The sequence below is a fragment of the Hesperophylax consimilis genome, chromosome 28, assembly GCF_061612785.1.
Source record: "Hesperophylax consimilis isolate HC1 chromosome 28, BYU_Hcon_1.0, whole genome shotgun sequence".
In the NCBI taxonomy this organism is placed as follows: domain Eukaryota; kingdom Metazoa; phylum Arthropoda; class Insecta; order Trichoptera; family Limnephilidae; genus Hesperophylax; species Hesperophylax consimilis.
In genome coordinates this window covers 9,950,581-9,977,875 of record NC_142863.1, presented here as the reverse complement: position 1 = coordinate 9,977,875, position 27,295 = coordinate 9,950,581, and the positions used below count along the sequence as shown (strand labels likewise).

Sequence of the window (27,295 nt, the reverse complement as noted above, 5' to 3'; positions counted from 1 at the left end):
GTATTGCAAGTTTACTATATATATTATTTTTAATTAATAAATTGTGAAATAAATCAAATTCATCAAATGTAATTTTCTCACGCACGCCTAGATTTGAACCCGAGACCTTCGGATTGTTATAGTGAGAGCCTTACCCCTTGACCACGGAGGCCCGCACTGATTTTACCTGACAATATCGTGTCCACCACGAGTTTTGCAATATCCAAATAAATATGAAACGTAAAAGACAAGACGCTATTTGGGTGAGAGGCTCGTGTTTTATAAATATGGGAAAGAATAAATATATTTTCAAAAAGACATCGAAAAACCATAAAGTACAGTAACCGGACAAATGAAAGTAAGCATCTTCATATTTTTGATATTCTGTAAATGGCGACCGGATAACACATCAAAATGACAATTCAACAGCTATAAAATGGTTATAACGTTATGAAAAGTGATGAAACAAAAACTGGGTTAAATAGGTTACATAATATGTAACTATTTAACCTAGTTTTTGTCTCATCACTTTTAATGACTTTATATCACTTTTTGAAGGTGTGTTGAATTGTCATTTTGAGGAGTTATCATGGAACACTGTAAAATACTCTGTCTGGCGTTATAAAGGTTTGCTAAATACAAACATGTATTTATTTATTTACTAACGGACATCGTCCAAATTACAAAATAATAACACGAATACAGTAAAATGAAAAATATAGGAGTAGACAAAGGTACATGAAAGCAAAGACATAAGGCAGATATAATATAAGAAAATAAAGTGACAAGTCGAATCAAGTCAAGACTACGCCGTGGGTCAGGACCAAAGGACACTTATAATATTCCGTCACTTGTTTAGCGACCGGCAAAAACCATTCAGACTTATCCCAAAAAAGTTAAGGTTTTGACTTGAGTTGACCAGTCTACACATTCTGGACAATGGTGAATAATATCCATAATTTGTCGAATGATGGTTGAGGAAGAGTAGTTCATTATTTCTAAGTCTGTGCGAGGGGATATTGAAGGGAATGAGTTGTAGTAGAGTAGGTGAATCAATAATACCATTTATAATTTTGAAGAAGCAAAACATGCTTTACAATAAACATTTCAAGTTTATTTTTACTAATATCAACAAAGTGTCTACATTTTGTTCCGTTATGCGTTACGTACTAATTCTGCTATATATGTCATATTATGTAAGGTCACAACTCGAGTTTGCCTCAGTCATTTGGAATCCTCAATATCAAACATACATTGATCGTATTGAAAATATCCAATCCAAATTTATTAAACACCTTTCGTATCGATTTAGCGATCATCGGTTTGACCCTACCGCTTTATTTAAACGTAGAAAAAATTCTGATGCCCTATTCTTATACAAAATCGTGAACAGTCTTGTTGATTCATTGATGTATATATAACTCAATGTGTTGATTCATCATATCTGCTAGAAAAGATAGCATTTCGTTGCCCTGAACACCAGATCGAAGGACTTATTTAGAACACCACACTGTAAAGCCAAATATGCGCAAAACTCTTTAATAGGACTTATCTGTAAAACTCACAATGCCTCTAGAGATGTACACATTTTCAAATGTAACTTGAAAACATATAAAATGCAACTTACTAAACTGAACTTAATTTTTTATTTTGTGAAATAATCCTATCATCTTAGTTTTATTTAATTGTTTTTATTATAATCATGAGAAAACTGTATTACTACTAACTGTCTTTAATTGTTTTTATAACATTTTGTAATTCCTTGTAATGTTTATTCTTTATATTTCTTTGTCATTTATAAATATATTGTATAGGTGCAAATATTGAATCAACGACTAGAATTAATGGAACATTATTGGTCTAATATTGTAAATAATTGCTGTTTATGCTAAATATATAAATGTCCGTTTGTTTCCTAAATAAAATAAAATAAAAAGTACCTATATTGTACAATTATTATTACATATTATTTTTTGAACGCCTTTATAACAGAACCCTCAATGATAACTTGTATTGTGCATACTCGGACTAACATGTTATGTAATATACACTAATTATTGAACTCCCGAATAGCTTGTCTTTAACAATGTATTCGCGTAAAAGTGTGTCCTTCATGGTGTGAATAAATAAGTAGATAAAATAAAAAAAAACAATCATTATTTTATTTATCAAATATACACACAGAAATATCTTACAAATTAAAAATTGAGCATAATTTAGAATAGATCCGTTGACAATTTTAGTGGGAATATAAGCAAATATTACCGCACATAGTTTTGGCGGCCGGGCGGAAGAGTCTAGCCAAATGAAGCGACGATCCGTGCAAGAGCGCCGTCCCGTATTGCCACGCTTGGTACGGGCGTGTCGGTTTTAAAAGATGTTTCAGACATCAGATTAGGTAGAAAAATCGGGCAAAGCCGGGTTATAAGTCGTAAAGCTAGTCAAAACTAACTAGCCACTACGCAGTTTCCCGCAGGGGTAGGCAGAGATGACGGAACGCCAAACAACTCGGTCTTGGCGCACACTCCTTGCTTCATTCATATTCATACATAGTGTCATACATACTCTTGTACAGGGTTTTCCAATAAGAGTTGTTATTTTGATATTCAATCATAAAAGATCAATGGTTTCGTTGCTTGTGTAGCACGTAGCGCCGTCATGTTGAAAGTATACGTTGTCCAGATCAATACCATCCAATTCCGGCCATAAAAAATTATTAATCATCTCTCGATAGCGATCCATTCACCGTAACTGTTGTTCCAGCATCATTTTCGAAAAAGTAAGGTCCAATGACTCCACCGGACCATAAACCGCACCAAACAGTCACATGTTGAGGATAGAGAGGCTTTTCAACAATAACTCTTTTTTCCGAGCCCCAGATGCGACAATTTTGCTTGTTGACGAAGCAACCGAGGTGGAAATGGGCCTCATCACTCAAAATGATTTGCATTTGATTCACACAAGTGAATTTTAATCATTTCAATGCGTTGTTGAAGCGTGTATCGTTTCATTTTCATTAATGGCGTAGTTTCTACTTGTCAAATGTCAAAAAATGACAGCTTCAAAAGTAACATCTACCGAAATAGCGGGCTATTCAAAATAACTCCTCTTATTGGAAAACCCTGTATTATTTTGTCTCTTGAGATGGCTCCACTTAAGTATCTGATTCGCTTGATCGTGCTACGTCTTCCTCGGGCGACCCCGACCTCTACTATTAACATTTGCGTCAAAGATTCTCCTTACATTCTTTTTTTTCTAAACTAGTTAATTATAATATTATATTCCATTGGAAATGTTGCTGAAAAAACGACTTCCAATATAATATATGATCTATTATTGAATGAAGTCTTCGTGTTCGCCATTAGCATGCGAGCGTTTTTTATACAAGCTGTAAAGTGTTCCGCATAAAAAAACTGGAGTTAGCACGTTGCCCCGATGCGATGGGTTCAATCGGGGCATTGTGGTACGTTCGCCTCACTGAAGAGAGATCTCATAGAATCGCGTTTTGGACGTGCACGTGTGCCCCAAGTAAATTCTAATTTCCCTCACTTCAGAGACAGATGAAAGGTTTTTTTTTTTCAAATAACGAGACATTGTTTGTCCACAAAGCAATAATTTAATGTTTCAAAGAAAACGATCGTATCTGGACAACAGCCAATACTTAATTGATTTCTTAGGAAATCTGACCTTTTCTTATTGTACTATAAATTGTTGTTGACAACCGTCTTAGTAGATTCAGTCATACCTACTTTAGAGGTAAAAATGACCTCTAAATAATTCACATTCATATGTAAAAAAGGTGGATATCCGATCTTTGACTTGCATTGAGGTACAGGAATGAATTAGGCTACAATAATATTGCTGATTTATTCATTTTAAACAAGCTGATTTTTTTTACATTGGTTTGCAAGGTACAGTTTTTTTAACTCTTGACAGGCCAAGATGCCAAACAAAACGTCTGTAACCAAGTGGGTCTTCCGACGAACGCATGCATTTTTCTGTCTTATGGGCTTTTAAACTATAGAAATCCCAATTATTCAGTCAATTATTAATGGTAACTTATGTATTTTCGCAGGAATACGTAAATAAATAATAATTTAAGCTAATGTAAGGAGGATAGTCATTTTGGGTACTACCTACTCCCCCACTTGGCTGCCGGATAGTTAAAATTATATAGAGAAAGGGTAAATACCTAATAATATTAATATTTACATAACACTCTTAAGTAACCAGTTACTAGAGAAAATTCTCGAGTATAACTGGGGAGCTAGTCAATTTACTTATACTTAAAAATAATAAAGGTGTATGTACAAAATAGTAGATATATCTTTTAAAATATTACAAATATTGTACAGCAAATGAATCAGTAAAAATACGTACAAAATAGCAACAGAATATACCGAAAATCATCGGTAAAGTATCAAGTCTGTTGGCTTTGAATAAAAGTGTAACGTTACGTGTAAAAAAAAATTGGAATAGTTTTTTTCAATTTTTATTGCATCCGTTAAATCCGTTTAATAGCTTTGGTGCTAGGTATTCTTAGTGGTGTTGCGCAGCTGTCGAATTGCATCTAGGTACAAGTTTATATTCCCTGATGTTTAGGTTTGTTGTGTACAGTTCGGATTCTTCAAAAGCTTTTTTGGGATTCTTGTTCGTACTGGGTCAAATTACAATAGACTATAGAAAAAGAAATTCTAAATATCGCATTTAAAACGCATTTTTTTAAATGTTCAGTCTTACGGGCACAAATGCATGAATTGGGTTCGATCTTTGAAAGCCGTTTTCTCAGGCTCTGTGATGTCAAACAGATTGAAATTTTGCACACGTATTACGAATAATGGTCTGAAGTAGAATCAATAACAACATCTCATTTAAAAAGCATTTTTGGAAAAATGTTCAGTCTTACGGGCACAAATGCGAGACTTGGGTTCGGTCTAAAAGCCGTTCTCTCAGGCTCTATGATGTCAAACGTAATGAAATTTTGCACACGTACTATAAATAACGGTCTGAAGTGGAGTCAATAACAACATCTAATTTTAAAAAGCATTTTTGGAAAAATGTTCAGTCTTACGGGCACAAATTAAGAATATTCTAGAATTTTGGCCGATTTTGCTGAGACGATAGTGTTCCATGTTCCAAGGAATTGGCTTCACTATTATTCATGTCCACGAAGTGTTGACCCACGATCAGAGGCGGATTTGCCCTTAGGCCTAAGTAGGCCCGGGCCTAGGGCGGCCAGATATTAGGGGCGGCCAATCGTGACAAAAAAGTCACAGATGATAACAAGAAATTACTTCCTAATTACCTAAATATTCTACGTACAAAATAGCGATATGCAAGAGCGTGTTCACACACAGCACACAGCGCGCCCCCACGCCCCGCAGCCGCCCTCGCCACACCTATCATGCTCCGTCGCACAGTGGGCTGAAAATCGCCTTTCATAGACATGGAGACTTGAATTTTCAAGGGTATTTTTTTTGGCTAGAAATGGATTCTGCTGATCATTACTATGCTATAAAATGTCGTACGAAGCAATTGCGTGTACAAATGAAGGAGTTATATTTTTTAAAGAAAAATTTGTATGGCGCTGACATTAAAAATGAGGCTATCTCTGGAATCATAAGGTTGTCCATTCTATCCTTACACACAGATAATACTACTATTTATTTGTATTTTTTTGACATACTTCATATTGTGGCGCAAAGTGCGATTTTTTTTTTTTTTAATCCTAAAGTTGAAAAAAAATCTTTTTTTGTTGATGATTCATTTTAATGCTTAAATGCTTTACATATGAGTATGCTTTGTCTAGTTTACAATATTTTATTTACACTGCAAGCCAAAACACTGTGCACAGTGGGCTGAAAATCGCCTTTCATAGACATAGAGACTTGAATTTTCAAGTGTATTTTTTTGGCTAGAAATGGATTCTGCTGATCATTAATATGCTATAAAATATGAAGCAAGTATGAAGCAATTGCGTGTACAAATGAAGGAGTCATCATTTTTTTAAGAAAAATTTGTATGGAACTGACATTAAAAATGAGGCTATCTCTGGAACCATAAGGTTGACCATTATATCCTTACACACAAATATACTACTATTTATTTGTATTTTTTTGACATACTTTGTATTGTGGCGAAACTTGTGATTTTTTTTTTTTAAATCCTCAAAGTTGAAAAAAATACTTTTTTATGTTGAAGATTCATTTTAATGCTTAAATGCTTTACATATGATTATGCTTTGTCTATTTTTGTTGTTTGTTTTTGGGGTGTTATGCCGTGTTGCGCTAACTCCTTCTTTAGCCGACGTTTCGGACAGCGTTGCAGTGTCCATCATCAGGGCAGATCCGGTAGATCCGAAGATGTGTAAATTTTGGTTGTCGAGTTTGTGCTTATTTATTTATGGCCTGGGCCCGTCCAAGTGCGAAATGCCAAAATGCTTTGTCTAGTTTACAATATTTTATTTACACTGCAAGCCTAAAAGCATTTAAGCATTAAAATGAATCATCAACATCAAAAAGGGTTTTTTTCAACTTTGAGGATTTTTTGTATATTATTGTATGAGAATAAACCTGAAACTAGTTAAATAAATTAAACCTAAAACTGTTTTAAATGTTTTATTCAAATCCTTGAAACCTTAGAAAGTATTACAAACTAGCAGCTATTATAGTTAACTAAATTTCTGAATCGATTTCGATAAAAGTTGTCAATAAAGTAAATTCATTATGTAGTCTATAGTCTATATCAGGGGCCTCCAAACAACGGCCCGCCAATGTCATCAATCCGGCCTGCGACAATCGACAATTATACAGTAATTTAACTAGCGAATTTAGCAAGCGTATTTTTTTTACATTAATTCCACACAGGAGGCTTTGAGGAAAATATTTTCCCTCACGACCTATGTCATCTTAGGTGATGCTGTGTGGAGGGTCTTTTTAAGGAAGGGAAGGATAGGAAGTTCTGAAAAGGAAAATGTATGAGGGGTGGGTAGGAATCTGGGGATTAGTGTGTCCAGGAGTGACATACGTATGAATACATCCCTCCAATAGTCCGGCTGGAAAGGTCAAAAGGCCTCCCTCACCCAGTCTCTCTCGATCCGGCCCGCCACGCAGCAGGTGGGCAGACGTATCCGCCGCCAAGACCTGGACAAATCTCACCCCATGAACCATGAATGATAATGGCAGGAAAATTAAAACGGTTTTGACCCTAGGAACTTACTGAAAAGTTTGGATACTCCTGGTCAATATGATGGGTACTGAGAAAGGGGCGGCTACATGGTCTGGGGCCTAGGGCGGCCAAGACTGCAAATCCGCCTCTGCCCACGATTGTCCCCAATTATGATATCGACTATATTCGAGTGCGCGCATTCCCCCCCAGAGAATAACAAATTAATATTGCCTAATACAATGTTGAGATCTACTGATAAAAGTACCTAGTAAGTCTAGAAAAAGAAAAAGGTCTCAAATTATTAACTAATTGACCAAGCAATGCTTCGCTATTGCTGTCTTTCTTGAGCGTCTCTGACTTCTTCAACAATTCACTACTGTATACCACAATGTTACTGTTAAAAAACTACATTACATCTACTTTAATTCGATGCTAATAACAGGGGTTTGCTCGTCGCTGACATTGCAATTATTCCTGATGGACGTATTACTAAAATCTCAAATGTTTTTAGAGGAATCCCTGCGGATGATCCCTAAGATTTTTTATGTAAAGCGGTTTTAAAATTTTATAAAACGTTCTTTAATTATAAAAGTGGCCGTAAGCACCAGAATTTATTTTTCAAGACGATGAATTAGTAACTTCCCGAGGGATCCCTCTAGAAACATTTGAGATTTTAGTAATACGTTCATCAGAAATAATTAAAATAAACGCCGCGGAAAGATCGATTTTCTAAGCCTGCTAGGGCAAAGTCGACCGTAGGACTGTCCATTACGCCGGGCCGCGAGCCGAATATTTTTGTTCACGGCTGCTTCACTTACGTCGTTTAGATTCTGGCTTTATTTAGGGTATCGTCTCGTCGTAAGTATTCCTTGGTCGTCCCCCACTTCTTCTACCATTTAAACCACTCTTGGCAACACTCCTGGAACTAATAAGCACAAACGTTGAAATTTTCAGCGATATCGGTAGACTACTTTTGCAAGCTGAATTTTATATATTAAGGTTTACAGTAAACAGATGGATAAAAGAAAAAAACTTAAGGTTTTTTTCACTTCAGTACAATCGTACTTATCTATAAACCAAAAACACAACCTAATATAATCTACACAACCTGACCTAACCTTAGTTGTTAAGGCGATGCCATACGTATTAATGCGAAATCATGTGTTTTTGGTTTGAAAATTTGGTCGCCTAGAAATGTTTCAGATGCTTTAATTAAATACTGCGAGTAGAATATATCTTGGCCTTTGAAATAATCGAGTATTTTTTAGATAAGTCTTTTTATAAGCCCAGAAAAAAAATAATGTATAAGGCCTATGAAAACTGCTTTTATGTTGAAAATCTCCTACTTACGAACCCATTTTCGGTTATGATTTCATTTTTTACTATAACAAATTAAGTTTTTTATAAAATGATCGAAAAAAAATAAAAATATATTTATGCCTGAACATCCACAAAATAAAATAAAAGGCACTTTTTGGCCATGTTTTTTTCTTGCATAAATCAAAACAGGCGGATGGTGTTAAGCGGGAATTTAAACCTTATCGCCATCTACGTAAGGGTTGTTATTGATAGCGGCTCAATTTAAAATATTACACGACGTAGTGCATCGCCTTAAAGCGAATCACTACGAAGTAATGCATAATAATCATGTGGTTTGAACATTTTTTTCCTTGCATCAATCAAAACAGGCGGCTGGCGTTGAGCGGGATTTTAAACCTTATCGCCGTTTGCACAAGGATTGTTATTGTTAGCGGCCCGATTCCAAATGGTATACGACGCGGAAATAAGAAAAAGAACAAAGAAAATAAAATCAATAAAAATTATAGACATGAATTAATATTATTAAAAACACTAATTTCGGTTGTGATTCTGTCTGTAACTCCAGTTGAATGAACTCTAGAACTTGGATTTGCTTTGAATTCAAGTGTCATTTTCAAAATTGGAACTGATTATGAGAACAATTCGCTGCTTGTACTAGTACAATACAACGGTTAATTAGTTTCGATATTGAAGAAACCAGTAGTTCCGACAGACTAAGTATTGTTTTACAATTTATTGTGTCGTAGCCAGCACTTGCATTTGTTTTAAGATATTTAATAATTCTTTTCATTTCGTGTTGCGTGGTGGGCTGGAGATACAGTGATGCATTGCTATTGTGCTCTAACGTTGTTTCTGCGTATGGTCAATGTGCGCTCTTCGGCAGTCAATCTACGACTGATATCATAATTTACTCAAAAATATGGTCACGTGGTTTTTCTTTAAGGCGAAGGTTAATGTTAAATAGTGATTTTTCATTAATCTTTATAACGAATTTGTTTACATTATGAATACCAAAAAATATGCTTTAGATAAATTGATGCTTTTCCTATCGTTTACTTTGAGTAGAATTCAAATAAAAAATATATTTACTCAATATAAAATATAAATGTAAACTACTAAAAAATGTTTTTATTCAATGCAAATGTATGAAAGCATAAATTAAACAACTTTAAAAAAATACTATATTACGGCTAAGATTATCTGTGACAGTTTCCCTTGATTAACTTTTTTGCGTTCTTATAAAATTGTTTAAAAAATAAATAAAAACCACTTTTGCGCTTGAAATCCAGCGTTTCTTGACTCCGTTTGCCAAGCGATTTTAATGCTTACTACCTATGTTCGTTACGAAATAAGGCATACCAAGAATATACATATCTTGACGGCCGGCGTGGTCTAGTGGTATACGCTTTTGACTACAGATCCGAAGGTCGCGGGTTCGAACCCGGCGTGCGCAAATAAATTTTATTTGATTAATTTGTGTTATTTCACAATTAATTAATTTAAAATAATATATAGTATATTTGCGGCACGTTCCAGAGTGGAAGATACTCTCAGTATCGCCCTGGTGTAAGACCACCATTCAGAATTGAAACGTTGCTTGAAATGGCTTTAGCCGTGTTTGGTGACCAGATCTGAATAGCCAGGTACCTCCCCACCTTCCTCTTCCCCATCTCCCTCCCCTCCCCAATACCCTCAGCCTCACATCATACCCCAATTGGGGATGCCATAGTCTCACTGGCTCCAGACGGGAGCAGTTGGGACTCTTGTGCGGTAATACTGTAAAAAAAAAAAAAAAAAAATACATATTTTAGACTTGTAGCTTCCTCTTAACAATATGGTAACACCTCGTCTGGTAAGACGGTACAAAAACATTAACAATTTTGCAATAAAAATAATGGCGTACTACTGTCATTTTACCACTAGCATTCCAAGACATAAAAGAGTTCCCTGCGTTCACGCTTCTACCAATGACTCTCCGATATTCCGATATTCTACAGTAAACATACTGACAAAAATAACACAGATTTTCATACTTTCTCTCTCTCAAATAGCATGACTTTTGACTTACATGATTCATAAATTAATTCATTCTGCATGAAGACTTCGTTGAGATACTGTTGTAGTGTGCATAACAGCCAGCGATGTGTTTTATTTCAAATAAATCCATTTCAAATGGAAATTCAAAATGGGTATTTTCCATTTTGCATTTGAAATGCTTTTCTAAAAACCATTTTGCATTTTAAATACTTTTCTCAACTCCTCTCATACTATCTCCACTCATCTTTTTTTTATAAGCCCCAAATATCAGTCGGTCCTCAACCTCGCTATGAGAGATAATTTATATTTGTCGAGTTGCTCCCTGGTAGGAGCCCTGGCAATTGAGTGAAACCATTACAAAAAATACTGATTCAAATACGTTGGCAACATTAGTCCTGCGCAAATTTTTTGTTGTCTCATAATCTGTAGTCGTGGTGTTTTTGGATTTACCATCATGTAATATGTTTGTTCTACATTGATGTCCATTATTATGACAAAATTGTTTAAAAATTCTATAATTATTTTAATTGTTTGACCTCAGAAACCATTTTGCATTTTCAATGCATTTTGAAAATAGGTATTTTGCATTTGAAATGCTTTTCTAAAAACTATTTTGCATTTTGCATTTTCAAATGGAAAAGTACTGACCCATTTCCATTTTGCATTTCAAATGGTTTTGGGTACCCATTTTGCACATCTCTGATAACAACATACTTCCCAAATACGCAAACTCATTCACTAGCTCCAAGCGTTCATCATGCAGAACCAATGACATTACACATTACAATACAAATAGACCCGTTATTGTCTAGCAAAATAAACCCAAATTGTGGCAAGTAACAAACACTGCTTCCAATAAATTCTTAATTCAAACATTGTTTATGTATGAAAAAGATTGAAATTCAAACCATATGTGTGTATAAACGAAATAGATAATATATGTTTATAGGACCGGGCAGCGTTTATGTATATAAAAGTTGCGGCGAATTGCTACATTCTACAACACGGGTGTAACTGAGATGACAAGTACGCTTACTCGCTTACAGTAAGACGAATACGGACTTAGTACGTTGCATACAGCTATACAATCAGAAGCGTACTGCGTACTCATTTCTCGCCAAAACATGTTCCACTATTAGAAAGTGATAAGCGGTACGCTTTATAGTGATTTGTTTCTAGATTACACATCTGCCCTGATGATGGACACTGCAATGCTGTCCGAAACGTTGGCTAAAGAAGGAGGTAGCGCAACACGGCATAATACCCCAAAAACAAATCACTATAATACTTTTGGCCAAATCATACCCAGCGGTACGCTTAGTTAAATTTAGTTAAAACGTTGGAGCATTGGAGGTCACTTGGAGGTAACTAGAGTGGAACCTATTTTTTCGCTTCATATCTAATTATAAGGCATCAATGGTCAATCGTCCTTCTTATACTTGTGTGTTGCTACGTTCGCCTGTAAGTTATTGGCCTGTATTTACGAATGAAAAAAAAAACTCCATGAGATCTGTTTTTAAGAGTTCTAGAGGGACGCGTTTGTGGCGGATAGCGACACCTTGTCAAACGAACGAACTTATTGTGCTATACTAAACACAGTAAATTTTAAGTATGCCCAATGGACCTAGTTCAGTGAAACCACGCGTGTTGTATCAGACTAACTTTACTTTTTTAGTCCATCTATGTTTACAACCACGTATTGTTCATTATATTGCACACTGTTTTCGTAGTCTCTTTCAATCACATTGACTCTGAACCCATATTCATCATGAAATCATTCTACATACAATAACTCCATACATGCTGTACCGAGCACAAAAAAACTTCTTTAAGAGCAAGCTACAAGCCAAAAATGTGTATATTCTTGTATACCTTATATTGTAGGTAATAGGCATTAAAATCGCTTGACAAACGGAGTCTAGAAACGTTCGATTTCAAGCACAAAACTGGTTTTTATTTATTTTGTGAAAAATTTTTAGAAGAAAGCAAAAAAGTTAATCAAGTGAAACTGTCACAGATAATCTTACATATAATACTGTATTTTTTTAAGTTGTTTCATTTACGCGTTCATACATTTCTATTGAGTAATTTTTTTTATTTGTATTTTACTCAAGCGAAACGATAGGAAAACCTTCAATTTATCTAAAGCACATTTTTTGGTATTCATAATGTACACCAAATCGTTATAAAGATTAATCAAAATAGTGATTTAGCATTAAGCTTCGCCTTAACGTAAGAAATATTATACATTGTTTGTTTGCGTAGAGGTAAACGCTCAAATTTGTTTGTAATATAATAATGTATTAATAATAACATTTTATCTGCTGATTAAATTAATAATTGCCATAACATTGTCGATAATTTACAGCGGTTTTGGAGTATAAATAATGAAGTATGTAGTCCGCAGCACATCTTTAAAAACAAGTCCACATTTCGAAGGAACCGACAACAGGTCAATCTAAATATAGAACCAACCAACGACGCGATCAACAAAAAAAAGCTTCACGTAAATATTCGTTTTTCATTACTGTGCCTAGTTACAAAGATTATGATTATCACGCAGTGTAAAATGTTCGTAATATTAATATGTATACAGGGTGCTCGTGTGTAAAGTGTACTAACTTCGGGAGGTTATTCTACATAATCTACATGATGGTAGAAGTAAAAAATACTTTTTTTAACATAGAAAAATATATATTTTCCCATACAAAAAATTCAATTTTTTAACCTAAAAACTATCTTGTTGGAATAACGAAAAAAAAAGGTTTATCTAAAATCGTGTAGGATCACCCCCCTAAGTTAGTGCACTTTACCCTGGACACCATGTTAAGACAGTACCTATTCACACAAAAATTAATTAAATATACATTATTAATTACTGACAAGTGAAAAATAGCGTATTCCTATTTTAATTCGGCCGATTTGCATTTCGTGTGACAGTAAATTTGTTTGTACGTTCCGTTTCGGTTTAAAGATGGTGGCCGCTTTAAAGTATTTTCGAATGTGAAATCATTGTGATTATTTGGACTTTTTTATTCACGTTTTTTCAATATCTTGGTACCTACCTGCCTGAAGAAAGTTTGAAAAGGGAATAGTTAATGAGATTTCTTTGGATAAATTGTTTAATTCCTTATTTGAAATTTTAAAAATGTTGCATACAATATATGGTTTACAATTAAGTGGGTAGGTATTCAAGTACTTACTTATTAATGTAATGCTTTCTGAGGAAATTTTGGTTTTGATTTAAATAAGAGAACATAATTATTTGGACTAGCGCAGACATTATAATTGTAGGATTTGTGAAGCTGAAAGTTTGTATAAAGAACACACAACAGAACAAGGACAGTTGATGCATAATGATCATAAATATTATTCACGATACAGCTGTTTTCGTTTTAGGCGTAACTAGTTAAGTAGATGAACAAAACAAAGGGCTGTTTCTCGGAGACGTTTCACAAGGATATCGCTGTCGGGAAGTGTATACATATTTATCAATACACACAGTCCTAAGTGTGTGTTGTTTGGGTCACCAGGTTTCGGTATAAAGATCTATGCATAAAAACAATAAATTTAATATAAACAATGGGCATTTTTCGATGTTCCTGTAAAAATATGGACATACACAAGAAATAGTAAAAATTCTAACTAACTAAACAATGCCGAAGAGGTACGCAGAGAGGATGGACCGCCACACAACTGTCGTGTTGACATTATTTGTCGCATGCAAAGATATTATAATATGAGATCGGGTCGTTTCTACGACTCGTTCTGTCTTCAACAGCTTGGTTGTGGCATGAGACCTCGGCATCTGTGTTTCTTCCCTCCTACAACTTCAGTCTCTTCAAGACCCGGATACACTCCTTCATTTCCTCATAAGACCCTCCATACAGCATCCCCAGTTTTGTCTCTCATACATACCTAATATATTCTAACTATTGACATAACCCAAGTCTTCGCGGCATTCACCGACATCTATCTACCATTCAATTTCATGTCATAATTTCTTTGCACTATTTTCTACTTTCATACTCTCTATCTGTCGAAACCACCTAAGTCCCCCTTTCTTCGACTTATTCATTACGCTTACATTAGTCTTGTATTCTTTTCGGATCACCACATTAATTTGTAATACGGTCACACATGATTTTACCACACATACGCCTGAAGGATCTCATTTCTACAACATCCAGTCTACTTTGACAGACAAAAAACATTAAATTCTCTTCAATGTTAAGATTATTATTGTAAGGGTTTTTTATTGATCACTTTATCAGTGAGAGATTTGCGGCATTTTTTATTCCGCCCGCATTCATAATTGATAAACAAACTAAAATATGATAATTCCTTTACCTGAAGACGGCGCAGAACGCCAATCTGAGATGTAATCCGTGATGCTGGCTCCACGGGCGGTAAACAATAATCCAAAAAGAACTACTGCGACAGAAATTGTCCAATGATGTGCACCGAAAGATGCGTGTATGTTATTTCGCATCTTCGTAACTTAAAAGAGCGGAGACACTTGTAATTAAAACACGCACACTTCACGGGACATGGCACTAGAGCATTTTGTTTTGTTTAACGTGGGAATTTATGTAATAAAACGTGTGGGATTGATTCGTTTTCGCAGCGGCGAACTATTGACAGCCGCGGCGTTACACTGCACAACACGGAACACTCGCGGAACGAAACCCACTTGTCACAACAAAACACTGAAATAATAGTTACTTCTACAACACCCGAGCGAGCAACGTTGCCAGAACAAAAATAAATCAAACTGCGAAACATGAAAACTCCCCAATAATGCTCAAATATCGGCAAACTCCCTAGATTTGGGGAGACGGTAAAAAAATATATATATTTCTACATCCACAGGGTGACCAGAGGGAAATAATTTCCCCCGGGGCCTGTGATCTTTGGGGATAGTCTGTGAAGGGTATTTCTGGACAAAGAAAGGAGTGAATCTGAGTCTTGAAGAGACCCATGTTGAAAAATCATTAAGCTGCCGGGCCGCTAAACATACGAACTAGTCGTAGACTAGACTATATTTCGTTATTTGGCATCGTATGGCATTCGTTCATTCAAACATCCTACCATTCATAAATCTCAACTTCTTTTAGATATTTTATAATAAGCCATATTCAAAAAGTTCCGGTAATTGTTTAGTTTCGGTTGCCTCCTTGTACATTTTAAAATTTGTGCTCGGAAGATTCTCAATTCTGAGCACAAACTACCTCCTGTTTTTAGTTTTAATATTCTTGTTTTGTCCTGTCCTGCTGTTATTGTTATTCTATGTTTTGTATAAATATCATATTCATCACTTTGTATAAAGGTATATTAAGTGTTATAATATTAGATCTGTATTGGGTAAGGCACACTGTAGGAATAATTTTAAGAACATGACCAGTAATACTAAATTACCGTTTTTAAGTTTAGTAAATCATAAGTGAAATGACACTAAACTGCGCTATATAAATGCCATGTTATTATTATTATTAATATCGTGGTATCAATGTTCTTACGTGACAAAAAATGTGAAATGATGAAAGCGCGTTTGGCGTGTTTACCGATTTTTAAATGCATTATGGAAGAGGGGTGCAAACCAATGCCATGGATTTAATAAAAACAATTGCTTATGTTATTCAATTTATGACGTCTTCGCCGATATCAAAATCTAATATTTATTATCAAAAACTCCCTTTGTCCACGGGAACTCTCTGTTTCTCCCTAGATGTAGGGAGAAATCCCTAGCAATGGTAATGTTGCGCGCAAGTTCCTTTTTCTCACGTTGCGTGAGCGCATGCGTCGTGCGCCAAAACAGCCACTTAAGCATCGTGTGAACGATGGAAGTAAAATAATTTATAATGTAATAATTAAGTTTTTTTGTTTTATTTATCTATTTACGGAATACTGTCCTTCAATAAAAATATTAACATTTCATTAAGTTATTCTGCCTTAACTATTCCAGATATGCCCACGCATTGCCCATGTGGAATTTTTTTTGTTAATTACTTTTAACTTTTTTCTTTTAATTCCTTTCTCTCCGTAGTATGTTTGTTTTGTCTTTTTATCTTGCTGCTTAAAGAGAAGGCTTTTTTATTTTTTATTCAATAAATAAATGTTTCTGTGTTTGCAACAAAACGTTATTAATTAATAAACAAACCAAAAATAACGTAAAAAACAAGAAAAAATAAGTATTTTTCCTCCATCATATAATCGCCCTTCCAAACCAGCATGAATAAATCCCTTCCAACGGCACCATCCCGCCTCACAATGCTGCCCAGCCGGGTAGCGATATAGTTCCCCCACTTTTACACTGTGTAGACAGGGGCGTTTTGCTGAGGCTAACATAAAAAACGGATAAATAGGAATAAGTCACAGTAAAAGGAAGGTAAATACACCTGAAAAAGCAATTACAAAACAAAATAATCAATATGAAGATAAGGAAGATGTAGTATCAGTAAAATTTTGAGTTCATGATTTAAGCAAAAAAAAATCACTTAAGTCTTATATTATACCCCCCCTCACTTTAATTTATAATTCATAAACGATTTTAAAGGGCTACAGCACTTGGGAGTGCAAGGCTATTTTTTTTTGCAATACTACCCATCTCAATCGAGAAATTAATTCTTATGTTCAAGTTGAAAGTTGCGCCATTACAGTTTCTAATTACATGCATAAGTCATTTAATATAAAGTAAAAATAATGGTATGAGACATAAAATAAATATTAAGGTATACAGATAATACGTGATAGAATTGGGGTGACGGTATAACGACAAGTGAAATAATAAGGCGTACACTTTATAACATGACAATAAATAAAATTTCAGCTATTGGTCCCATATAGTAGTACTATCAAACTAACAACATAGTCCCAGCTGGTAGTCGAGAACAGTTAGGACTCGAGTGCGAAAATTACATAAAAAGAAGAGATTACAAGATAATAGCAGAAAAATAGAAGAAAAAATATTATTTTTCATTGAACGGTGAGTGAGTGTAAACAAATCCTTATAAGTGTAGGTATTTATTCAAATATATATTATGGTAAACGAAAATGTAACCATGCCAATATAAAAATATGCATTTAATGGCTATTTTAGCCTAACAGTATATAATTATTTCACGTTCTAAAAAGCTTCTAGCTATTGCCGCTGTCATCTGTCATTTATTATCCATAGAAAATATATATTATCGAAACGAAAGTCGTGCTGAAAAATATTATCGGCTCTGTTTCTTCGGAAACAAGAATATTATTAATTTTGTAACAAATTAAGAAGGTCATTCTTAAATCTTAACCATTCTTTAAATTCGACATCTATATTAATGTTTTAACAACTAATATCGTGAACATTTTTTAACCTTACCTTTATTATGTAATGTCAAAACTGTTACAAAATTGCGTAAAATTAAAGTGTCTTATACCCGTTTATGCAGTTAACTTTTGCTGTTTTAGGAAGATATCGGTTAATTCAATGCATTTATCACTTCCCCTTTGTGTGAAGTAAAGTAAATAAATAATAAGTTAATAGCCTGACGACTTTGTTGTTGTATTTTTTAACATTTTGATGTGTTCTTCAGAGCAATGGGAGGCGACGGACACGGACATGGGCACGGCCACGGCCCGGCGTACACAGTGCCGGACTGGCAAATATACAAGGTGGAAGATATCCCCAAATTGATGAAAGTCAAGGAGAAATTGGCCAAGAGAGGATTATCTGACCCGTGGCTTAGGTGACTTATGTATTTATTAAAGCGGAGACAGTAAACTGGTAGTCCCTGTGAGCAATCAGGCCCGTTGTGCTATCTCCCATTTCACCTCACTCCTTTCAGTTGTTTCCAGGTCTTGTGAAGTTCCCCCTGTATTTTTTTCATGATATGGTTAGCGAAATATGAAAAATTGTTACTACAACACCTTAACAGCGTTCCCTCTAATTTTATTTATCATTGTGTGTGCGGCCCATCAACCGCTTCCATTGCTGTGCCGATCTGAGCTGTCCAGAGTGGCGTGGGACGTGTAAAGATGGATGGGGTAGCGTGACACCTATATTCTTTGGTATATCTATGGTTGTCTGTTTAGACCAGAGGTTCCCAAACTTTTTTGCCCCGTAGACCCCTTGCCAAATTTTTTTTTCTCCGTAGACCCCCTGCCTGCCGAATATTGAATTTTCCTAAAACTATTAAACGTCCCATGTGATAATCATTTATTTTTTTCGAAAAAAAGATTCCCTTCCCTTGCCTGTCCAACAATCGGGTGGCGGTATAGTTCCTCTGTCTTTACACTGTGCAGACAGGGGCGCCCTTGTGAGGTATTACACCAAATGAAAATGAAGCAGGATAAGCAACGGAAATTTCTTTCTGTAGCTGGCCCTACAGAACTGCCCCTTAAGTTCTCTGTCAGTGCTTATTCCGGTCAGTTCTTCTTGTCACATGATATCCGATTCTTCAATGTTGCATTTCCATAGTCAAAATGTACTCAAACTTAGTTTTGACGTCTGTGTGAAGTACATTTAAATGTTGAACGTCAGTATTACCCTGGACGTTTTTCAAAAAGAAGTTGGGGATCTAGGAAAATTCGCGGCTTCTGATGTGCAATGTTTTGCTTCAATATATTAATTCTGACGAGAAAAGGAATGTATAACTCTGTTTATATACCTCATAAACAACTTTACGAAATATATAAATACAAATATCAAATAAGTAATTTCTCAGTCTATTATTAGTATTACGTAAACTGTGTTGTTTGTGTTAGGTGTATTGTGTCATTTACGGAACTCCCAAATGTTGACTTGAGGTAAATGGGGATCGGCTCGATTGTACCCCCATTTGAATCTTGTGGACCCCTAAATTTTTTTTCTCGCTGACATGGACCCCCGGCAAGCAGATATAGACCCCTGGGGGTCCATATAGACCACTTTGAGAACCTCTGGTTTAGACAGTTGGCTTAATAAAATAATAAACTAAGTAAATCATCCTCAAATTCACTCTCTGAATCGCAAGACATGACAAAGCTAAGATTCACTTCTGCTAGCAAGTGAAACACATAGCCTAAAAAATAAACATCAAATCAAACAATGCGCCTGAACGTCGCGTACTAAAGAACTAGAAACCACTTATCGCGTGGTCTCACTCGTTGCATATGTAGAACCAGAGTGCACGTTGAACTGGGATCATAGTAATGCACGTACTGCATACGTCGACCCGGTGTGTTTCTACCTTTAATGTACCACGAAATAATGAATTACAAAATATGTGGCTTATAAAAAACTATCATAAAATATAATCCGATGTCACATTCCTTTCTTCAAGATGTGTTTGGACAATTTTTAACAGATGTGCGGCCGCACACCTCAGAGATAACGTTGGACCTTAAATGTTCTTTGATTCTGATGTCGAAATTACGAGTTGTTTTCCCAATATAAAATGCGGAACAGTCATATACCCTTATATATACCAGAATGAGTCAATTTATGGTCCTTACCTTTAGTGTTACATTATTTAGAAGACAACTTTATAAACGAGTTATAATTTATAGCGATTTGTTTTTGGGGTATTATGCCGTGTTGCGCTACCTCCTTCTTTAGCCAACGTTTCGGACAGCACGGCAGTGTCCATCATCAGGGCAGATGTTATAATTTACCCACCTCACTCTTTTTTACTGTCACTACACCGGGCGGATTGATTAAAAATGAAAATCCTGCGCAGAAAAGTCCTACGATGGACTCTGCTGCAAACTGTTTCCTTACTTTACATTTCTGCATATGTTGTTGTTATTTCAAATTCAAAGCATTCTCAAACCGTCCTGGTGTCAAAAACATGGACACGTGCTTGGCCTTCAGCTCGTCTAAATGATACTCAGATTTTATGTTAGGGCAAGTCTATCAATTTACTAAAGAATAATGAAAGTTTTTCCGCATTATAGTTACAATTGTTTTATTTGCTTGTAGGAATGAAGTGTGGCGGTACGATCGCAATCATTTCCCTGGTATTGGCACCCGTCTGAGGATATTTGCTTCCCGTGGAATGATTGTTGGGCTCACCGCTTTTGGTCTGACCGTGGCTTACACAGAACTGACCAAAAAAGGAGGCGACCACGGCCACGGCCACTAAAACCCTCTAAACATTGTGCAAAAAGAAATAGTGTTATTAATTTATGACATACAAATACCGCCGTCTCTTCGACTATTGGCGAGTCTGGTCTCCTGCTGTTTCCCTCCTGTTCGTTATGCCGTAGACTGCGGTGTTCCACTCCAAACATCTAACCACTCGAGTGACGAGATTTCCGGGTGTTCAGTTTACAATTTAATTAATATCATACCTCTAAATATTAATATGGAAACATGAAACTACTTGCTGTGGTTTAAAGATATCACTCTAGTTGTTAACAGCCTTAGGTCTCTTAATTAAGTACTTAGTGTATTAATTGTTACATATTCAAGCAACGTCTGTGAACCCTGCTTGCGTCAGCAGTCTCAGGGTTAACTTCTCTGAATGTTGTAAGTTCGCTCTTAACCTTGTATTAATATCTCTGCAGCAGTAGAATTAGACATGCTTAAACACTTGTCATCTCTTTGTATATTGAATCTTAAACTCGATTTTCTGCATGGTTTTTCTATAATGTTATTTTGTTTGTAAATTCATGTTTAGATAATAATAAATAAAAATTGAAATAGAAAATGTTTTTTTCTTCTTCTTTATGGTGGGTTGCTTAAAATAAAATGTCTTGTGTATGAAAATGGAAAACTAAAGGGGATATGGCATGGAAACGTGCTGACTGTCGCCGAGCTACAATTAGGTAAAGTTATGCGTTTGGTGTGTAGTTAGGAACAAGGGGTAGGTAACGAGTAGGCGCCGCCGTACTTAGATGCCATTTGCAGTAGTATGGGTAAACAACGCATTGTGGGCGCAGTTTTATACTATTAATCTTATTTATACAACGCTTGATTTCATTTACGCACATTATTTTTAAGTGAATATCGAACCAGTGAGACTATGGCATCCCCAATTGGGGTATGTTGTGAGGCCGAAGGTAGTGGGGAAGGGAAGGAGATGAAGAAGAAAAAAGTGGGGAAGTACCTGACTATTCAGATCTGGTCACCAAACATGGCTAAATTAATTTCAATTCTGAATAAATCACAGTAGAAAACCCATCTATGTATGTATTATGTACTTTACTTATTTGATTAAATATTATTGTGTTGCTTCTCATCTCGACACAGGAATTCCCTAGTGAGATGAGCAGCGGAGGATTCTGTTGTAATGCACCATTTTATGAAAGAATGAATGACAATCTTACACCAGGGAGATATTGAGTATCTTCCACTCTGAAATGTGCCGCTAATACCTTGTATTATTTTAAATAATCAAATTATGAAATAACACAAAACAATCAAATAAAATTTACTTGCTCACGCAAGGATTTCATCCCGCGTCCTGATCACTATTCGAAGCCTTAACCCTCAACGATGGAGACCATCAAAAAGACACGTACGAGAAAAACTAATAACTAGTTTGATCTATAACAATTTCAAATAAAACTGATGTCACCAATATACGTAAAACCTTTAAACTCCTAGGCTCCAAACAAGCCAATTAAATTGATTATTTATTCAAGAAAATTTTTGACAATGTGTGTTATACAAACATATTTCACTAGTAATAAGATAATATATATTTAATTTTATAAAACATCATTTTACTAAGAAGACTAAAATATGCTTAAAATAATCTTAAGATAAACACTGTTGCTCCATTCCAGGGGACCCACAATATTAATATTTTCACCCCTCAGGCTTCTGGCATATTCCGCCAGCATTTGTGTCTACTGCCGTCTTCGCAAAAAAATGGAATATTTCTGAATGTATCCGAAAACTAAAAACTGTTTTTGAAAGGTGATGAAATGCGCTTTAATATTTTATTATTAAAAATAAACATAATTTTTGAAATATAAATTAATGCAAACATATAAGTTTTAATAATGGCTCATCTTATGCTTCTTCATCTAAACACTGAACTAAAATTATTACTGATAAAAAAAACATACACATTTATTAGACAAATGTATTATAAACATTACTGCCACTTCACTTTTGTATCGTTTCATATAAAAATAATTAATAAAAAATTCACAAACTTTCATAAATTTTTATCAAAATTGCGGTCAGAACTTTTGGTTTCATAGAGACATTTCAATTATTTTGTGATTAACATCCTGATTTTAATATAAAGCATGGTGTTTTCTCTTTCTAACACTGTTTAGATCATATTTCTCACCATGACAGTGATACAACTATTTCCATGAGACCATAATATGAACTGTTCCCAAAAGCGAACAAATTAGCTTTAGGGGTTAAATATAATATTACAATACTCCTTCCTTCTCTTAGAAACTTAAAAAATGTACAAACTTATAACATGGAGCAGGAATGTGAAATGATTCGATGAAACAGATTTAAAAATAAAAATAGTACAAGTCAATTCAATTTAAAACAGGCCGTAGTAAACTTCTAACTAAAAAAAAATGCATCTTCATTAGATATATGTACGACGTCCAAATGAAAATTGCCCTGTTCCCTCCCTGTCACCTATTTTGGTAAATTTTGGATAGGGCCTGACACGCTTATTACGAATAATTTTTAGAAAAAAACTTTATATTCGCCTTAATTACAATAAAAGAAAACTTTTTGCATTTCGGGCGGCGGAAAATTATGCATTTTGATTTTCAATTGCGTAAAACCAAAATTCACTCCGCGAATCGATGTGGCGACATTAGGAACGCACTGTTATGTTGGTATCACTGATGCATTAACAAGAGCTAAATACGACCGTTGCTATCTTCGTGGGATACCTAGGTTTGTGTAACATGGTTTGTGATACAAAGGAAAGTGCCCCTTAATAACGCCTGCTCGCGTCAAGGCAAGAAAAACATCCCAGTTTTCAACTAGTTTACCGGCTACGCTAGGTTTGTGTAACATGGTTTGTGATACAAATCCATTTGTCTTCCACGAAGTTGGCCATAGTCGTATCTACGCAATGTATCAGGGATACCAACATAACAGTGACGTACCTAATGGCAGCTGATTGCCGCCGCATCGATTCGCGAAGTGAATTTTGGTTAACGCAATTGAAAATTTAAATTCATAATTTTCCGCCGCCCGAAATGCAAAAAGTTTTCTTTTATAGTAATTAAGGCGAATATAAAGTTTTTTTCTAAAAAATATTCGTAATAAGCGTGTCAGGCCCTATCCAAAAATTACCCCTATTTTAAATTCTTTCTACCCCTGACTGTACTTTACTGTTACTGTGGTCCAGAAGTGGGCCTTTTCATTGTTCGGTTCCTCTCTAAGCAAACATTCGCTTTTATCAGTAGTTCTAATCTAGAATTGCTTCCCCCCCCATTCAACATTTCATCTCTTCTAACCACTCAAGCGATAGCTACCCAAATAAAGGAGAATTGGAACCGAAATATTGTGACGTCATATGATTGCCTAACTATATCCACCAAAGAAAAACTCTGAAAGTCTATGGAATAAACTTTCAGAGTTTTTCATTGGTGTATAGTATTGTAAGTAGGCTCCAAATGAGAATTTTACTATCTATATATTGGCATATCTATGCTTTTTAGGACCAATTGGTTTCATACAAAAAGCCCGAAGATATCGATCTAGTGAATGGTTTATTTATACTCAAATTTGGGTACAACGGTGAATTTTATGAATTAAAATTAATTTATTTTGAACCTCCCGCCATCAGCTCATACATTTAATAGCTAACTTGATTAAGCTTCTATCGTATACCAAAAGATGTCGCTAATTTTCCTCTCATGCAATATTCCAGATAATGTTTTGTAATGTTTAGTCTGTCTAAAATTGAACATCTGCTTACATTTTAAAAATTGAATTTTTTTAATGTTATAACTATAGACATTTCCAGTAAACCATAGACAATATAAATAAGTATCATGGACCTAAAAAGCCTTGGACGGAGCAATTTGAAGCCGCGGGGTGAGGTGGAAGATTTTAAATGACTTCCCATTTTCCTCGTCTAATCAAATACGACAAAAAAAGCATAAACGGTTATAACTGAAAAATATAATAATAATAGTTATTTATGCACCACTTTGCATACAAACCAGTTCAAAAGTTAGTCATACAAGATGGCTGCCAGACAATTTCCCCTCACCCTAGATTTGGCTTCAATGCCATTCATACAAAATCGCTCTAATGCTCTGTCCAGAGCTTTTTAGGTGCATGAGAAATATTAACACACTTCGGGCGGAAAGGGTAGTTCCACCTATTGCGCCGGCCTCATTTCAATGGTAGAAACGACAGAATTTTTCAATGTCTTTATATGAATATTATATACCAATTTCTTAAAGGTGGTCCCATCTCTATTTAAATAATTATCAAATCGTAATGCAAGTCTTCTTTTTATATTTATCTTTGTGCCTCTCGTTTACATCGGATTTCAACGAAAGGATATTATATTATTTGTTATTGTAATAATTCAATTCCTGCAATGAGGGTTTTTATGTCTGTGAAACCCGATTCGAATCTCTATCTCTGTTCCGCACCCACTTAACTCCTATGTGCAAGCGAGCGAGAGATGTCGTGGGTATTTAAAGAAAGTATGAGCAAATATCGACAGGCGGATCGTAATAAACGTATTACAAGGTTAATTGAGTTGCATTTCAAATAATATTCGATTTTCGTTTAGTACTTTTATAGCTTGGGTATGCTGAGTTACTTGGTATAAATTTTTAGTCAAATATTTTGGAAGATATAGCTATTTAAAACAAATTAAAGAAACTCACGTGGGACCATTATTTTCGAGAGACAGCGAAGACAACATAGCGCCAGCGCAAAAAATACCCGTCGGAAATGTGTTGATATTCAATATTGCTACAAATAAGTAAATAACATACAGAAATCATGTGTTTTTAATTTAACAATAAATGGTACAACAAGTGGATTTATTGGCTTTAAACCACAGCTAGCATTCATAGTAATATTCGGAGATACGATTTTTGGAATGATCACTTCCGAATCCCAAATTGTACACCCAGAAATGTCTATCATTCAAATTGTTTTTTTTTTCAAATACGCTATCGCTCGAGTGACTAGGCCTTGAAGGATGAAATACAGAAATATAAAAATAAACCGTCTTAGTCCATAGTCTTTAAACCGTGGAAGTGTAGTCCTTAAAGGCTGTGAACATATTATAATAAAGAATAACACTACAAATTCCTTACATACAAATTTGAATAGAAACTGACTTAGTACCCCTTGGTTCTAGCCCGTTTAGCACGCCCTCTGTCTCTCTTAAATTTGCCTGACATTGTGTATCGCCATAGAATTTGAATTTGATTGTGAAACACGGTTTTGCATATGAAATTTAAGCGAGGAATTCTCAAATTATTATTATTGAATGAGCAGGCAACATTCTGCTGATGCCCTCAATCTGATTTCACAAAAAGTTAAACAGTAATTGAGTTATGATTTTCACGGCCAAAAGTATTGGTGATTTATTTTTGGGATATTATGCTACCTCCTTCTTTAGCCGACGTTTCGAACAGCATTAGTATCTGTCACACTATAATGCTGTCTAAAGAAAGAGGTAGCGGAACACGGCATAATACCCCAAAAATAAATCACTACAGTAATTAAGTTGTTTTAAATTTAAAAATAAGTTAATCCTTTCTTCTCTTCATTTAAAAAACCAATCAAACTTTAAATTGGATTACATTAGTAGCATCGATGACATGTTGTGGAAGTTTGTTGCATGTTTTCACTACTCTATTTACAAGAAAGTGTCTCCTAGGATTGTACGCAAAAGGTGTTTTGTAATTTTTTTTGAGTGTTCACGGTGTGTTCTTCCTCATTCGAAGGCTGTATATAAATCTGGGTATACTTAACCTGATCAGTGTGGCTGTCGCATATGTGATCCATCGGCAGTTGCGTTGAAACTGCCAGTAATGTAAAAGTTAACGTGAAGGAGGAAGATAAATTCACGAAAAGAGAGTTAATTTTCAGAATTAAAAAACCATTTTCTTCACACTTCCCTGCTTACGTATGATGGACCTTACTAGAAACGTGTTTTAAATATTACACAACTGATAAACAACCATTAATGTTTCATGACGGACTACTCCATTGGTTCCCGATGGGTTACTAAATGACCAATGACAGCAGTCAGCTGTAAAATACCTTTTGCTCTGTAACGACCTTGCTCGGTTGTTCAGTTCGACGAAATCGACGTGGAATTTATGGTTATCTCAAGTGACGTCCGCCAGAAGATAATCAATGTTAAGCAGTCCCTGTGTTCACATATCAACAGTTTTTATTGTTCAAGTCAACTATACGATTTACGAGGCCCCACTAAAGAGCATTATAGACTTTCTGCGGTAATACATACTCGCTTTGATATATGGTATGCTTCAGAATAACATGATTTCAAGACAGAGATGAGAATGAAATCCTTTTGTCTGACCCGTTGGGTGACGCAAATAAAACCGCATCATTTTACATTTTGGTGAAAAAACCGGGGACCTTTTGTAGGGTTGTGTAAAATTTTACACACGTTTATTAGTAAGGATAGTTTTTAACCCGTAGGTTAACTTTTCATGCCACTCCGTACAATATATTTTCATTGATTTTTACTTTAAACAGACTATCCTAAACAAGGTGATGCATCTACAAATCTGAAATTTTGTATAGGGTGCGTTGAGAAAAATCTGAAGATACAGAAACACTATTAATACATTTGATACGAACGGTATTTAGACAGAAGACCACAGA

The 27,295-nt window shown here is 35.1% G+C and overlaps 2 protein-coding genes across 3 annotated transcripts in view; one reads left to right on the top strand and one right to left on the bottom strand.

Moving 5' to 3' along the window:
- The window catches only part of LRP1 (LDL receptor protein 1), a 325,177-nt gene extending 309,948 nt beyond the window's left edge, over positions 1-15,229 (bottom strand). For both annotated transcript variants that reach the window (XM_089648596.1, XM_089648597.1), the window contains exon 1: positions 14,854-15,229. In XM_089648596.1, the coding sequence (XP_089504722.1) occupies positions 14,854-14,995 (142 nt within the window). In that variant the 5' untranslated portion in view covers positions 14,996-15,229. The remainder of the gene's footprint in view (positions 1-14,853) is intronic.
- A 2,443-nt stretch (positions 15,230-17,672) lies between these two features.
- On the top strand, positions 17,673-21,179 carry ND-B12 (NADH dehydrogenase [ubiquinone] 1 beta subcomplex subunit 3). Its single transcript, XM_089648556.1, has 3 exons — positions 17,673-17,779; positions 18,081-18,233; positions 20,447-21,179. Exons 2-3 carry the CDS (start codon positions 18,085-18,087, stop codon positions 20,607-20,609), a joined length of 312 nt encoding a protein of 103 aa, XP_089504682.1. The 5' UTR covers positions 17,673-17,779; positions 18,081-18,084; the 3' UTR covers positions 20,610-21,179.
- The last annotated feature ends 6,116 nt before the right edge of the window (positions 21,180-27,295 follow it).

Bases quoted from the DNA above. Each gene is read 5' to 3' on its own strand.
- ND-B12 (XM_089648556.1), top strand. From the start codon at position 18,085: ATGGGAGGCGACGGACACGGACATGGGCACGGCCACGGCCCGGCGTAC. The intron at 18,234-20,446 runs GTGACTTATGTA...ATTTGCTTGTAG, and splicing joins TTATCTGACCCGTGGCTTAG to GAATGAAGTGTGGCGGTACG.